The sequence below is a fragment of the Aulonocara sp. 'chitande type north' Nkhata Bay genome, linkage group LG3 (assembly GCF_057382095.1).
Source record: "Aulonocara sp. 'chitande type north' Nkhata Bay isolate Kocher_YH1m ecotype deep benthic linkage group LG3, A_spYH_male_GT1.1, whole genome shotgun sequence".
In the NCBI taxonomy this organism is placed as follows: Eukaryota; Metazoa; Chordata; class Actinopteri; order Cichliformes; family Cichlidae; genus Aulonocara; species Aulonocara sp. 'chitande type north' Nkhata Bay.
The window spans coordinates 15758845-15772990 of NC_141346.1; the positions used below are offsets into that span (position 1 = coordinate 15758845).

The following is a 14146-nucleotide window of genomic DNA, read 5'->3' on the forward strand; positions in this document are numbered from 1 at the left end:
CAGAAGCCTTTATTAATCCCTGTGAAAATGATGTGTTCACAGTTGCTGTGGTCTCGGCATCATCCTTTTCTTAGACAACCTCCACCTCTGACACCACCTTCAGAGAATTAATTTCCATCACCACTACGTTACAGGCTTTGTGGATCAGTTTTTTTTAGTCTGTTAGCATCCGCAGCCCTCAACCCACTGATCAAGCATGCAACAGCACAAAGTATAGCACTGCCCACAACAGACTCATAGAAAATCCTGATGTTAAAAGTCCTGAACCTCAGAAGATGGCAGGTCTCTGCAGTGACTTAATTAAGTCTGACGTATAGAGGACGGTCCCTTGTTGTGTCCCTGTGTTGCTGAGCACCTTGTCAGACACACAATGTTGAAGACACACATATTGTGGTCTTTCTGTCAGGTAATCAATAATCCAGGACGCAACAAGGCTACACCCCAGGAGGGTCGGCCTGATGGTGTTGACTGTACTGGAAAAGTTTTTAAAAAATGACCCTCACAGTGCTCGCTAGCTGGTACAGATGGGTGTAGATACAACTGAGCATGTTTAGTGATGTTGAGAAGCTTCTGAAATGTGCTTTGGTTTAGCAGATCAAATCACAAGTGTTGCCGTAATTTCTACATGATGTTTTCTGTAAAAACAGCTAATCTGTTTAATAATGATAAAAATTAAGTGGTGCAGTGATTAGTGCTGTTTCCTCAAAACAAGAAGGTCCTTGGTTAAATCCATTCATATCTGACAACAGATTAAAGCATTCTGTGTGGTCTGAAAGGACCATGATAATCCAGATGTTTGGAAGAATCTTAAGTGGTTATTTTGAGGTTATCAGTAAAAGTCAGAGTTCAGAGATGAATGATGGAACTACAACCCATCTGTCTGGAGAGCTTGTGGATGCATCTTCATTAGAAGAGAAAGAATAGTATGCAGGTCAAACTGGATAACTGCATTTAAGTCTGACTGGAACAAACCTGTCAGATTTGGCCACTAGAGGGAGGTGTTTTAGTTTAGAAGCAGATAAGCAGGTCGTCACTGATGCTTCCACAGTTTATTCCAGAGCACAAGGAACACATCTAACATGTGCAGTGAACAGTAGGACCACAACATTTCTCTTTTCAAAACAACATTGTAAAAATGACTTTTACTTTGAAACCCTACTTTGAAAAAGGCCTAGGCACATACGGACCAGAGCTGTGATGAAATTCCCTGAGAGGAAATTCCCAGACTGTTGTTATGAATTGGGATTATATAAGAAGTGACTAAAGCACGCATGGTTAGCCTGAAATCTATCCATCCATCCCCTTTGGCTTATCAAGGTCATGCATGAACTGGAAGCTATCGTAGCTCCCACAGTGCGAGAGAGGTGGGGTACACTCAGGATATGTTCCCACTCTGCCAACACAGCAATAAAGATAACCGTTTACACTTAAATTCACACCTATGGGCAATATTGAATCATCAATTATGGTAATCGCACTAACTGCATGTCTTTGGACTGTTGGAGGAAGTCGGAGTACCCGGACAGAACCCACACAGAAATGGTTAGAACACACAAACTCTACACACAGAGACCCTGGCAAGATGGTGGCTTTAAGCTGTGACCGTTTGTTTTGGGGTTTTATTACTAATTGTTTGTTCTATGCATTAAAAAAAAAAAAAAGATTGGTGTATCAATTCTGGAAAACCAAACCACTACAAATTTTTCCCATCTGATACTTTGGTGAAAGTATCACAGTAACAAAGTCAGACTAAAAGTGCATTTATTAATGATGCAAACAAACTAAACCACTACCAGCATTACAAAAGCAGGGTGACCTTATTGTAAGCATTAAACATGTTAGCATACTTTTATTATCATTGCTGAATTTAGATACCTATATCAATTAAGATTATATGATTTTTGAAGTATGTGAGTCTAAATAAGCCAAAGAAACACATAAAATACACAGAAAGTCTTTTGAACATGTGGATGTCCTTTAGTCTGAGGTGCTGGGGGACCAGTTAGAGACCAGCAGCTGGATTTCAGTGGTTGGACTGGTGGACTACTTCAGTGAAGAGTAGACGACGTCTGGCTCTGGTTTAAAGTCTGAACACAAACACACACAGTTCAAACAACAGGAAACATGATTACAAGCTTTGTAGTTCAATCAAAACCTCCAATCTCCACCTCTCTGCATCACACACAGTTCCAGTTCAGACTTTACTGGGAACTAGTTCAGACACAAATCAGAGCACTGTGAAATTAGCAAGTCAAACAGGAACCCGAAGAGCTGAAATTAACTCATACATGTATACCTAGGGTCAGTTTAAAATCACAAACAAAAATAAACCCGTCATGTACTGGACTGTGGGAGAGAACCTGCACATCCACAGGGAGAACATGTAAACTCCAGACATTAAGGCCTGAGCCTGGATTTGAACTCAGGATGTTGTTGCTGTTAGGAAACAGTGCTAACCATCACAAAACTGTGCAACCCTGAGCACAATCATTGTTAGCTTATAGTAGAAATGGGACATGGCGGCCCTGCTCTTTCTGCTGTGCAAAATGCCCCTTAAAAGCTGATGAGGCATTGTCATCACCCCGGCTGGCATGCTGACGGACAGCATGGACACCTGCATTGATGAATATGACAACTTGAGATCTAGGGGACAGAGTTTCAAAATACCAAGCTCATCTACTAAAAATCTCCGACAAGTTCAAATCTCAGTATCATTGACCTCAAGGTCAGAAGTCAAGTTTTCTGAAAATCTGTAAATGCAATAAATTGAGCTCAATGTGACAAAGGATAATGAAAGTAGTCATCCATTTATAATTACAGAATCACTTGAATTACATCTTATGTGACATAAAACTCTTAAGTATTGTTCCAAGAGAAGGGGGGAAGCTCTTTTATCACTGATCTAATGTTTAGCTGTCCATGTCTCATTTAACAGGAACAGGTTTGTCTGCTTGTTCAGAGATGAGAAGTGTGAGTGTAATATCCTTCACAAATCTGAGATCTGAAATTGAGTCATGATGTGGTTGTGTTAGCTTAGGTTAGGAGGATGTCTGGAAACAGAGTAGCCTTTATTCAAAGTTAAAAGTCAAGAGCAGTTGTACCTGGGCCTTCTTTGTTCAGATGGTTTCTGGTTGGTAAGTTTTCACTGCTGAATGGACTGCAGCTGGATGTAAAATAAAACACATTTAAATGACTGCAGGTACAACAGCTACAGCATTGTGATATTATCACACAAAAGCAAAAAGTTTACCATTATTTGTAGTATTATCATATTTTTTGTAAAGTTGCATCATGAAAAGTTTAACTGACAACTCTTTATAAAGATTAAAACCTTTGTAAAGCTTCCATTTTTTTAACAGCTCTGCTGAGAAACACAGACCACCACAAAGAACTGGGGAGAGTTTCTGAGAATAACAAGGTGGACAACCACAAACACACCTTCTTCTTCCATTGCAGACCGACGCTCTTTACCACAGAGCAAAGATCTTCTCACAGCACGACCACTTTAAGTGCATTGAGGCAACTGTTTTTCTGATTTGGTGCTGTATAAATAAATCTGAAATGAACTGAATTATGATTGGCCAAATAACAATGCACTGCAGTGAGAAGCAGCTTAAGACTATATTTAACTAGAATCAATATCAATATGAATGGATCTGTTTTACATATTAGTGTGTCAAAGACACTAGCAAAATATTAATGTTGTTAAGGTGACACTCAGAATGCAAATATATATACTGATGTAGATATGATTTAAAATGCTATTGTCATTTAAAAAACTCAAAGGCTAAATTCGAAATAAATAGTGAATGTTAAAAGAAGATCTTAATCAAATGAATTTATCCTTTGTGTGCAGAGTTTCCAAATGATGTCTCCGTGTTCCCTCCTGTTAAAATAAACAGCTCTGTGTTGAAACGCCTGCAGCTGAAGTGTTTCTTTCTATCAGAAACAGGATGCTGGACGACTGCAGAGCTGTTAGCTTCAGTTAACCACAGACCACAAACACACAGTCCAGCTCACAGTGAACAACACTCAGTAAGTACAGTATGAAACACACATGGTAACATTCGTCTAAATTAGCCAATGTTTAATAAAAGGACACAGATTATAATAAAGGTGTGAACTTAATTGTTATGACTTCAGGCTTTTGATCAAAAATAGTTTTACTGTTACAATAATTTGCATTTCTACACTTCTGATCATCCCTCACTGCTTCATAATGTCCTCAAAATTCATCATATCACCAAAGTCATGAACAGTCTTCATGGACTAAATCTAATTCTACCTCCAGTCAAACACTCAGCAGCAGTCTTATATTGGGTCTGAGCAGAAATGCGAAGTTATTATATAAACTCTGCCTAAATGAAAGGGAAACAACAAGGGCAGATGCAGAATCACCAGACACCATCTGATAAAACTTGATTCAATGGTTTGATGACTTTGTCATTGAAAATAAATAAGTAAACCACACAAGTTATACTTCTACTCTTTATGTGTGAGCTGGTCTTCTAGTAAGGATTTTCTAATAAGTCTTCATTAGAACAATAAACAGACTGAGCAGAAACTTGCAGAGGTGAAAAGAACAAGTGAAAAAAGCTGCTGTTCCTCTAATAATCACTTTCCTAAAGAAATTTATTCCCCACAAAGTAATCCAGGAAGTTACCATAAGTATATTGAATCCATCCTTACTATGATAAAAAAGAAGCTGAAACTTTCTGATGTTCATATACTTTGTGTTTAAGCTGCTGATTTGCTCTTTCGGAGCGTTGCAACCATCATGTTTGTTACTACAACTTTCAAGCAAAGTATGCCTTAAATATTTATGAATGTCCTCACATTATAAAACATACCACACATCTACTCCCAAAACACACACAGACACAAAACACTAAAAACCCAGTGAAGGAAACACAGCGATACCTCTACTTTGTATTTTGACAGCATGGTACATGACACGTGTGATGATGTCATCTTCTCCAGCTTGTTGATCTGCTGAAATTTTCCAAAATGAAAAATATTTCAAATTAAATATCTAAACAGAGATTACATTTAATCAAGTCGTTACTGTGGTCATCATGAATGTGAACTTTATTCTACTAAACAAACTCAGACATGAAAGATCAGGAAGTCTGAGTCTCACCTTCAGGTTTCCTGTGAACACATCGTCTCACCAGCAGAACCAGTAACACCAGTAGAACCACAACACACACTGATACAACAAATGAAAACACAGAGAGAGGAGGAGGCGGAGGAGAGAGTGATGGAGGAAAAATGATGGAGGTGGAACCAGGAGGACAGGTGGATGTAGGTGGAGGTGTGGATGTAGGTGGAGGTGTGGTGGTGTGTTCCCCTAAAATAAAGCAAACACAGTCACTAAGTTGTCGTCACATTGTGAATGTTGAAAGCTGCAGAAACACAGACAGGTGAGTGTGTCACCTGTGACAGTGATCCAGCTGGATGGAGACTCTCCATGACCGCTGATGTCACACTTGTAGAGGCCTTCATCAGACCTGGAAACATGCTGGATGGTCATGTGACCTGTAGGCTGCTTCCTGATGAGGGAGCCATCTTTATAGAAAGCAGCTGGGAGGTTGGAGGGAGTGGTCTTTGTTTCACAGAGCAGAGTGACGTCATCTCCCTCCATCACAGGGAGGACAGGACTCTGCAGGATCACTGATCCACCTCAACACAGAGACAAACTACAGCATTTCATCCATTTACACACAGCTTCATCAACACTAACTCCACACACTCAGCTTACCAGTGACTGTCAGGTTAACCATGTTACTGATGGGGCCCTCTCTGGACTCACACCAGTAAACTCCACTGTCCATTTGATATGTGTTACTGATCTTACAGGAAGAACCAGCAGGTTTTCCCCACCCATCTCCACACTGAGTCCTCTGTTCTTTGCTTGTGTTTCTCCTCAGAGTCCATCCAGCAGAGCTGTCGTCCTCCTCACAGCTCAGAGACAAAAAGTCTCCTTTAAAGAACTGAGAGCTGCTGGGACTCACAGTCAGACGAGGTGTGAGGGTTAAAATGAAAAACTGATGATCTGTTAGACTTTACATTGTGAAACATGAACCCCATCAGGTCATATCAGTGAGCATTTCTCAGGTTTAAACTGTGACAGAAGAAGGTTACTGACCTTGGTTTGTTGTGCAGCTCAGCAGTGAGATCAGAACTAAAGAGAAATGACACTCAGGTTGATTTGAGGTGAACATAAAGAACAACTCCACACAAACAGCAAAGCTATATGTGGAAGGAAATGACTCCTCCAGTTTCATATTCAAAAAAAAATTACTGCGCTAGCTTACGTTGTTGCAGTTCTACAGGGATTTAAAAATAGTTACGCAAAATGGAGTGTGCTTCCTCCCACTGGTTTTAAAGGGTCAAACACAATTTATAAATCATTTCATTTTATTTTTATTAACATATCTCACCACATCGAAACTTTTCTGGCACACGCCATACCACATTTGCATCGGAATATCATGCGGTGGACAGCAGGAAAAAAGCATTTCAAGAGCTACTTTGCAAAGTGCAAGCTAATCAGCAGCAACTCCATGTTTGGACCCAACAAGGTGACTGGAATTTGCCTAGCTTTGCTAGTGCTTAATATAAAGCCATTCACAGATGGGGGTATGCCAAAACATTCTTGAACTTGAACCGCTTTGTGCTCAGATGCGTGGCGTGCAGCTTGGTGAGCTGGTCACTCGGGTGGTATAGCTTTTATTTATTTATAGTATTTCATGAACATGACTGAACATCTGAAACAGCTCAGTGTGAGGACTTATCAAAGTGTCTGAAATGTAACATTCCAACTTCCCCCTTAGTGTGTTTGTTGGGCAGCTTAGATAATGTCACTTCAGATAAGAATATAGCCCATATGGTTTTCACTGCCCTATGCATAGCCAAGAAAACAGTCCTCATGAACCGGAAAAATAAAAATAATCTTAATTCTAACCAATATAGAAATTATCTATTAGATTACATTAGTCTTGATACAGCCTCTGCCACATCAGATCTTTGATCAGCTCCATCACCTAGTGGGGGGGGGGGGGGGGGGGGGGTTCATAGTTTGGTCCCACCTTCGCTGTTGTGATTGGTGTGGGGGTAGGGTCAGGCTTGGGGCGTCGGGGGATTCCCCAGGAGCATCTTCCTTGTGGGGCTCAACCTGGGTAGCGGTCAAGGCCTATTAGTGGCTCTGCTGGCTCTTAGGTGACGGTGCAGGGTGCAGTGCATTGAACCACCTGCATTGAACCACCTGGGGGGCTCTTCAACTGGTGGGGAGGTTGTCACATCTTGCAGGAGCTTTCCTGTCTTCAGGAACTCACTCTGCAGGAGGGGGAGATACAGGAGAGGCGGAGGAAGATCTCAGCCTGGGCATCTATTGTCTTGTGTAGTCTGGAAGATGAGTGGATGATGGAGTGGGTGCAGTTTTCTCTGTGGTGGGGTCGGGTGGACTGTCCCGGGCTCTTTGGGGCCGGGCGGCGCTGCTGTTCTGGGCCCCGGTCCGGATGGGCCTGGGCCCCCTTTCCCTGGCGGGTTGCTGAGTATGGGGGTGCCTACTGGGGTCAGCGGGGGAGCTGGCCCCAGGGAGAGGTCACTTGCCCCTCCCTTCCTTCACTCCCCATCTCCAGCTGCCTCCCTCTTCCCGCTCCACCACAATCACCCACACATGCAGGGCCTTGGGGTAAAGGTGTGTCACCAGGGTGCAGAGGAGGCTACCCCCCCCCCTCTGTCCCCTTTTGGCTGCCTGTGCCTCAGTATTATCTCACAACTTAGACATTCACATTACTCACACTCTCATAACCAGTGTTGGTCAAGTTACTTGAAAAAAGTAATCAGTAACTAATTACTGATTACTTCCCCAAAAAAAGTAATCCCGTTACTTTACTGATTACTTATTTTCAAAAGTAATTAATTACTTAGTTACTTAGTTACTTTTTAAAAACACGATTTACAACCTGAAGAGGTGATAAAGCGATAGATCTCTCAGCCCAATTCTACTTTTTCTACATAATCCATCATACAAAATGTAATCAAATGGAAAAGTCTCTTTTTTTTAACTTGTTTTATCAGTTTTAATCTTTTAACTTCATACATCAAGCAAAAATTTAATTATATGCAACATTCTCTGACTGGAAGAAATTTGTTTAATATTTAAACCTATTTTCTGCACATTCCAGCACATAAAATAAAATATTTTTTGTGTTTACACTCAGTCTTTCAAATAGATGCAAGTGAAACACAGCAGAAAATAAATAAAGTCAAAGACTCAGCGGTCCTTTTGCTCTATTTTCACCTGTAAAGCAGGAGCAAGGTAGGCGGAGGTTTACCCTGGTGCAGGTGTGCCGCAGCGGTCAGTGGAAGGATACGGCAGTTTCTCTGTGAATTTCCCATTACGTCGTTGGGCACTCGGAGCTTGTTTGGAAATTTAGGGGTTTTTTTCGGTGTAAAAAGAAGTTTTCTTCCCACGCACAACGGACACTTATGTTTTTGTCACTGTTTATGGAATCAAACTCAAAGTAAGGTCAGTACTTCCAAGCTTTAAACGCTGCACGCTCATACTCTCTCCAGTACTCGATATATGATCCACTGTTGATCTGCACACAGCTGTTGTCACAAACGTCGCACGTTCTCGCAAAAAAAAAAATCACGGTTTTAGTAACGCAGTAACGCAGCGTTCCTACGGGAAAGTAACGGTAATCTAATTACCGTTTTTGCAATAGTAATCCCTTACTTTACTCGTTACTCGAAAAAAGTAATCGGATTACAGTAACGCATTACTTGTAACGCGTTACTGCCCATCTCTGCTCATAACACATACATATAGGATCTTGGGGGTGGGCACTGAAGGAAAAAATGTCCATCCCGGTTTTCCCTCCAAGGCACGAGCGATAAGCAGAGTTTTGTCCTTTCCTTATAAGATTCCTAATTATTCAAAGTAACACTCAGGTATGCCATTCAGCTGGGTTAGTTACGACGTCGGGAGCAGCTTGGGAGAACAAGAAAACAGAGATTGCTTTAGGTTGCCTTCCCAATCGACTCAAAGGTTTATTTAGTACATAACAGCTTATATAGAGGAAAAAAAGGTTCGTGTGTCAGCAAGTTCTCAGTTCAAACCGGTACAGACCAAATAAGGAAACGTCTTCCTGCCTTGTGAGCAAAGAAGTATCCTGTGTGTAGTTTATCAGTTCAGCTACAATTTATGATCATCCCAGCAAAATACACTCCTAGACATAAAATACAGAGTTCTTTCATTAGTGAATTCTGAAACAAACCACCTGGCCTTTAACGAGCCTTTTTCTAAGAGATAAAGAAGGGAGGATGGGAGTAAGGAAGTGGTCTCGTCTCTGTGGTGTTTTCGACCTTGGGGTACCAGCTTGTGAGTCTTACACATTAATTCTTGGGTCACAGAGAAAGAGAAAAACAACTAGTAGATGGGCCTTATTGAGTAACTCTTTTCTGTATAATATCACAATAAAACAATATCCTGTAAATGCTAACCGTGGTATCAAAATATCACAACAGTTCTCTCCTTTTATCATGAAATGATAACATAGTATAAAGACAGAATGTAATAACATAATATAAAGACAAATCATAAACATAAAACAAATCATAACTGTAACTGGTCCTTCGAGCAAGCTTAATATCAAAAATTCCGAGAGCGTATACATGGTATCACACAACAGACAATAATCATCGAAAACATGCTGCAACGGTTACAAAGGCTACAATTAGTTCCCTCCATTTTCCAAACGTGTCCTGCAGCCACTTGTCTAGCCACTGACCGTGGCCTGTATTGGCAATTAGTTCTATCTTCAATGCTTCAAGTCTATTCATAGCTTGTGTGAATGAACCGTTAGGAGCGGTATTATTGGGAATGAAAGTACAGCATACATCAACGGTTACTAGACCACAGGTACCGGTCCAATTAACAGGTAAAGCTAATCTAAGGGTATTATTGCACAACCAATAAGCATGTGGGATTGGTCTAGTTAGGCGCGTGACCATGTGTGATTTAACTAACTCCCCCCAGTCAGTGTCATTTAATACACCCTCTGGGGGAACAATGATCGATTCTCTGCTCGAACTTGAACTGTGTGTGTGTTCCTCCAGATATGATACAACTTCAGCCACAGAGACAGCTAGCCATGTCTCATTACAGCGTGCACCTGGGGAGTCAGAGAAGAATGTATAGTTATCCTTTGTATAATCTATGTGTGTGTCTGGGCCAGTTAACTTTAGTCTGCGCAGACATATCATACTAGTATTAAAATGGAGAGGGATCTGTCCTAAGGGCAGTGAGGGTTTTAACCTATTCTTGGGGCGTTTCATTGGGGCGCAGGTCCCTGCGGTGTCATTAGATAACTTCAATAATTCGCCTAATGGAGTCTCAGGGTTAGTTGGTGTGTGTGTGTGTCTAAGTAGGCAGTCGAGAGGGCTCAGAGTCAACTGTAAAGTGTCTTTAAGGAGAGCATTATCTCCGCCGATTTCCTCTAGTCCCTCAGTCAGGGGGAAACCGGATATGGGGTATCCTACTATTACCTGTTCTGGATTAGCCTTTGAACAGACATAACAGTTACTGTTTCCTAAATCACGAGCGGCTGTTCTGGCATTTTCATACCAGGCGTTAGCTCCTGTTCTAGAGGGCGCATAAGATGGTTTATTAGTGGCGTCTATGTTGCTATTTACTGATTTTAGGGAACGTAATGAGTGCATTAAGTAGGTGTCTTGCAAAATGGAGCATGAGGTATAGTCAGCAAAATATGACCTGCAGAAATGTGAACATGGTTGCAGCTTACAATACAAAATAGCAAAGAAAAATCCTAAGGTTAATGCGATAGGTATGATAAATAACCTAAATATATAAGAAAGACAGTTCTTCAGTCGTCTCCTGGCCTGGTCCCAGGTTCGAGAGACACAGAATAAGCGTCGTATGATGACAATGGGCATTTCATTTTCTCCATTATCAGGATGAAATGAGTCTAGCTTTATCAGGTTAGACATCATGTGGTACTTTTGGCTTTCTGTTCCTGCTGGATGTTTGAGTACCTTGTTGTTGTTCTTTCAGGCGTTGTGTGTTAATCAGTGATTGTGTGTGTGTATGTACATTGGATCCGGGCGCTGGCTCGCCTGAGATGTCATCTACCCGTGTGTTTATTTGCTCTGGTTCCGGGCGTTGGCCCGCCGGAGATGTCATCTGCTTGATCCGACGCCTGAGATGGTCCGATTGGGCTGGTCTTAACCCTGCTGGCATGAATCCACTGAGGTTGTCCGTCTGTGAGGATGCTGGTTCTTCGTCACTGCCAGTACAGTCTGGGGCTGGAACACGCGCGGCCTCCCAGAGTGTCCTTGGTTTTAGTGGCTTCTCCAACACGCATCTCCTTGTCTCCACTGGTGGAACTGTGGAGGGGAAAGGCTGAGAGAGACAAACTTTCTGATAGTTATTATTCAGTGTTTCTACCAGATTGTAGACATAGTCGGACAATGCAATATCTACATCACCTTCTACTAGCGGTGCCCCTCTGGAAGCTGACCATGGTGTTGGAAATAGTCTTATTTCAAATGGAGATAATTTGGTTACTGCAGATGGAGTCATTCTAATCTCACAGAGGACTTGAGGAAGTAATTTGACCCAGGTCATTAAAGTTTTAGCACACTTTTGAATTACTTCTAATGTGAATGAAGATCCTCTATCACTGTTAATCTGGTGAGGTATTCCGAATCTGGGTATTATTTCATTGCTCAACTTTTGATAGACTACTTCTGCAGTTTCTTTTGAGGTTGGATAAGCTTCTACTCATTTACTAAATTGATCCACTATTACCAGTAAGTACTTGATGCTTCCTTGCGCTGGCATATGTGTAAAATCAATTTGTAATGTATGAAATGGAAAATCTGGTTGTGGTAAATGCTGATGTTTTGCTTTTGATTTTCCTACATTAGTTCGTGCACATGTTAGACAGGTTGCTAATATGCTTTTTACTGCATGTGATGTTTTCTCAATTACAAATCTTGATTTTATTGCCCCTATTACCCCTCTTTGTCCGACATGACTCACACAGTGAAAATGTCGGGCAAGGACTGGCATCAGGGAATATGGGAGGGCAATCAAACCCTTAAGATTTTGTATAAGCCATCTCTGTCATCTAAGGTACAGTCATTATTCTCCCAATAGGTGTAATCACATGCAGAGGCTTGCTCTTGTATAAATTTTAAATCAACATTTGTGTCTAAATAGTCTGGGAGTGTAACAAGTGGCAGCTGTAGGGGCACAGATAATACTTCCTGCGGCGGTGGGAGCTGCAGCCTTGGCTGTCACGTCTGCTAAGGCATTACCTGTTGCTTCGTCTGTGTCAGCTGTACTGTGTCCTTTCGTTTTTACAACTGCAACGGCCGATGGCAGCTGTATAGCCTGCAAAAGTCTTTGAACAAAATCAGAATTTAGCAATTTATTTTCCATCAGCAGATCTAAATCCTCTCTGTCTCCACAATGTGCCAAAGTCATGCACAACGCCAAATGCATAGCGGCTGTCTGCGCAAATTGTCACATGCTTATCCAAATGTAGCTCACAGGCGCGTATTAAAGCCATGAGCTCTGCTTTTTGTGCTGAGTGAAATGGTAATGAGTGAGCCTCTAGTATGATGTCAGGCAATGTCACCACTGAATAGCCACAAAGAAATGAGTTGTCATTCGGCCTTGAACAGGACCCGTCCACATAAACCGTGGCTGAGTCTGGGATAGGTGTTTGCTCTAAATCTGGACGTGGTGCTGTGGATTCCTGTATACGTGTCATGCAGTCATGATCATCAAGCCTGTCTGAGCCATCCTGTCGGTCACAAGAACACAGCATAGGATCAATAAATGTGCTGGCGAATCAGGTGTGCTGCTCACTTTTATGGTGAGGTTTGCATATGTTGTGTAGTTATGTTTGCTAGAATGGTCGTGACCTGGTGATTGGTGTGTAGAATAGTGTCATGTGAGAGTGTGAGCTTCTCGCAGTCCCTTATCATGATAGAGCAAGCTGCTACTGCCCTCAGGCAGGCCGGCATTCCCTGAACAATTCAGGCAGCACCTTTGAGTGGCGGAGGTCAGCACTCCCTTTAATGCATTGAAAGAGGCAGTCATTTCTGTGGACCACAGTATTCGAGGAGGCTTGTCTTTTTTACAACAGTCACGCAGAATGTGGTCATGAAAAGAACAGTCTGGTATCCACTGTCTGCAATAGTTCACCATGCCCAGGAAGGACAACATTTCCTTCTGTGTAGTGGGACGAGGGACGGAGGTCACAGCTTTGACCCTGTCTGCAGTCATGGAACGTTTTCCGTGAGACAGTGTGAATCCCAAATATTGAACAGAAGTCTGACAGTACTGCATTTTCTTTGCTGATGCTTTGTGGCCAGTCTTTTGGAGGTGCTGGAGAAGCATGTGTGTAGCAGTTTGACATAGTTTTTCACTTTCAGCACGGAGGAGGAGGTCATCCACATGTGGATCAGGGTGCAGCCCTGGAGGAGTGAAGCACCATTGAGAAAGCAGCAGAGCTGTCTATCATGCCTTGAGGCAGACGAGTCCAAGTGTACTGCTTATTTCTATGTGTGAATGCAAATAACGGCTGTGTGTCTTCATGCACAGGTACTAAGAAAAAGGAGCGGAGCATAAATCCACCACGGTAAAATGTGTATGCAATGCATGTCAATATGCTGTGAACATCTGAAACGAGAGGTGGCAGAGGAATGTTGACTGCATTAATTTGCCTTAAGTCTTGTATGAAACGCCATACGCCAGGTTTGTTAGGCTTTGGCACAGGATTGACAGGAGTGTGGGCTTTATTACTTCTGTAGTCAATAAATCTCCTATCATGACATCTAGGGCTGCGGCTTTTTCGGCAGAAATGGGATGTTGCTTGACATATACTGGCTTGTTGTGTTTTAATAGGTGTACGTGATAAAGTGTACAGTCAATAAATCCTATATCATTCTCACTTTTTGACCATAATGTCATATTCTGGTATTCAGCTGGCAACGTAAGTGCAGAAATAGTACAGTCGATAGGGTAGGTTAGATCTATGTGACGACATGGTGTAGTTATGTCATAAACTATGTCTGAGTTATGTGACAAAATCACTGTTTGACC

At 42.0% G+C, this 14146-nt stretch overlaps 1 protein-coding gene across 2 annotated transcripts; it reads right to left on the reverse strand.

The window, feature by feature from the left end:
- Window positions 1-5120: 5120 nt before the first annotated feature.
- LOC147334162 (Fc receptor-like protein 5) lies at window positions 5121-9654 on the reverse strand. 2 transcript variants are annotated; one of them, XM_086286693.1, is made up of 5 exons: window positions 9246-9654; window positions 6149-6184; window positions 5762-6025; window positions 5437-5682; window positions 5121-5350 (listed from the first exon to the last, which is right to left on the reverse strand). In XM_086286693.1, the coding sequence occupies exons 1-5, from the start codon at window positions 9265-9267 to the stop codon at window positions 5121-5123; spliced, it is 798 nt and encodes a 265-aa protein (XP_086142819.1). In that variant the 5' UTR covers window positions 9268-9654. The 2 variants fall into 2 exon arrangements, with proteins under 2 accessions (XP_086142819.1, XP_086142820.1); XM_086286694.1 differs by having other exon boundaries at window positions 5762-6021; window positions 6145-6184.
- Between the last annotated feature and the right edge of the window lie 4492 nt (window positions 9655-14146).

What these genes read in the sequence shown, in the direction of transcription:
- LOC147334162 (XM_086286693.1), bottom strand. Translation starts at nt 9,267, where the DNA reads ATGAAAGAACTCTGTATTTTAT. An exon ending in GGTTAACCTGACAGTCACTG is followed by an intron (nt 5,683 to 5,761) that starts GTAAGCTGAGTG and finishes CTCTGTGTTGAG; the next exon opens with GTGGATCAGTGATCCTGCAG. An exon ending in CAGCTGGATCACTGTCACAG is followed by an intron (nt 5,351 to 5,436) that starts GTGACACACTCA and finishes GCTTTATTTTAG; the next exon opens with GGGAACACACCACCACACCT.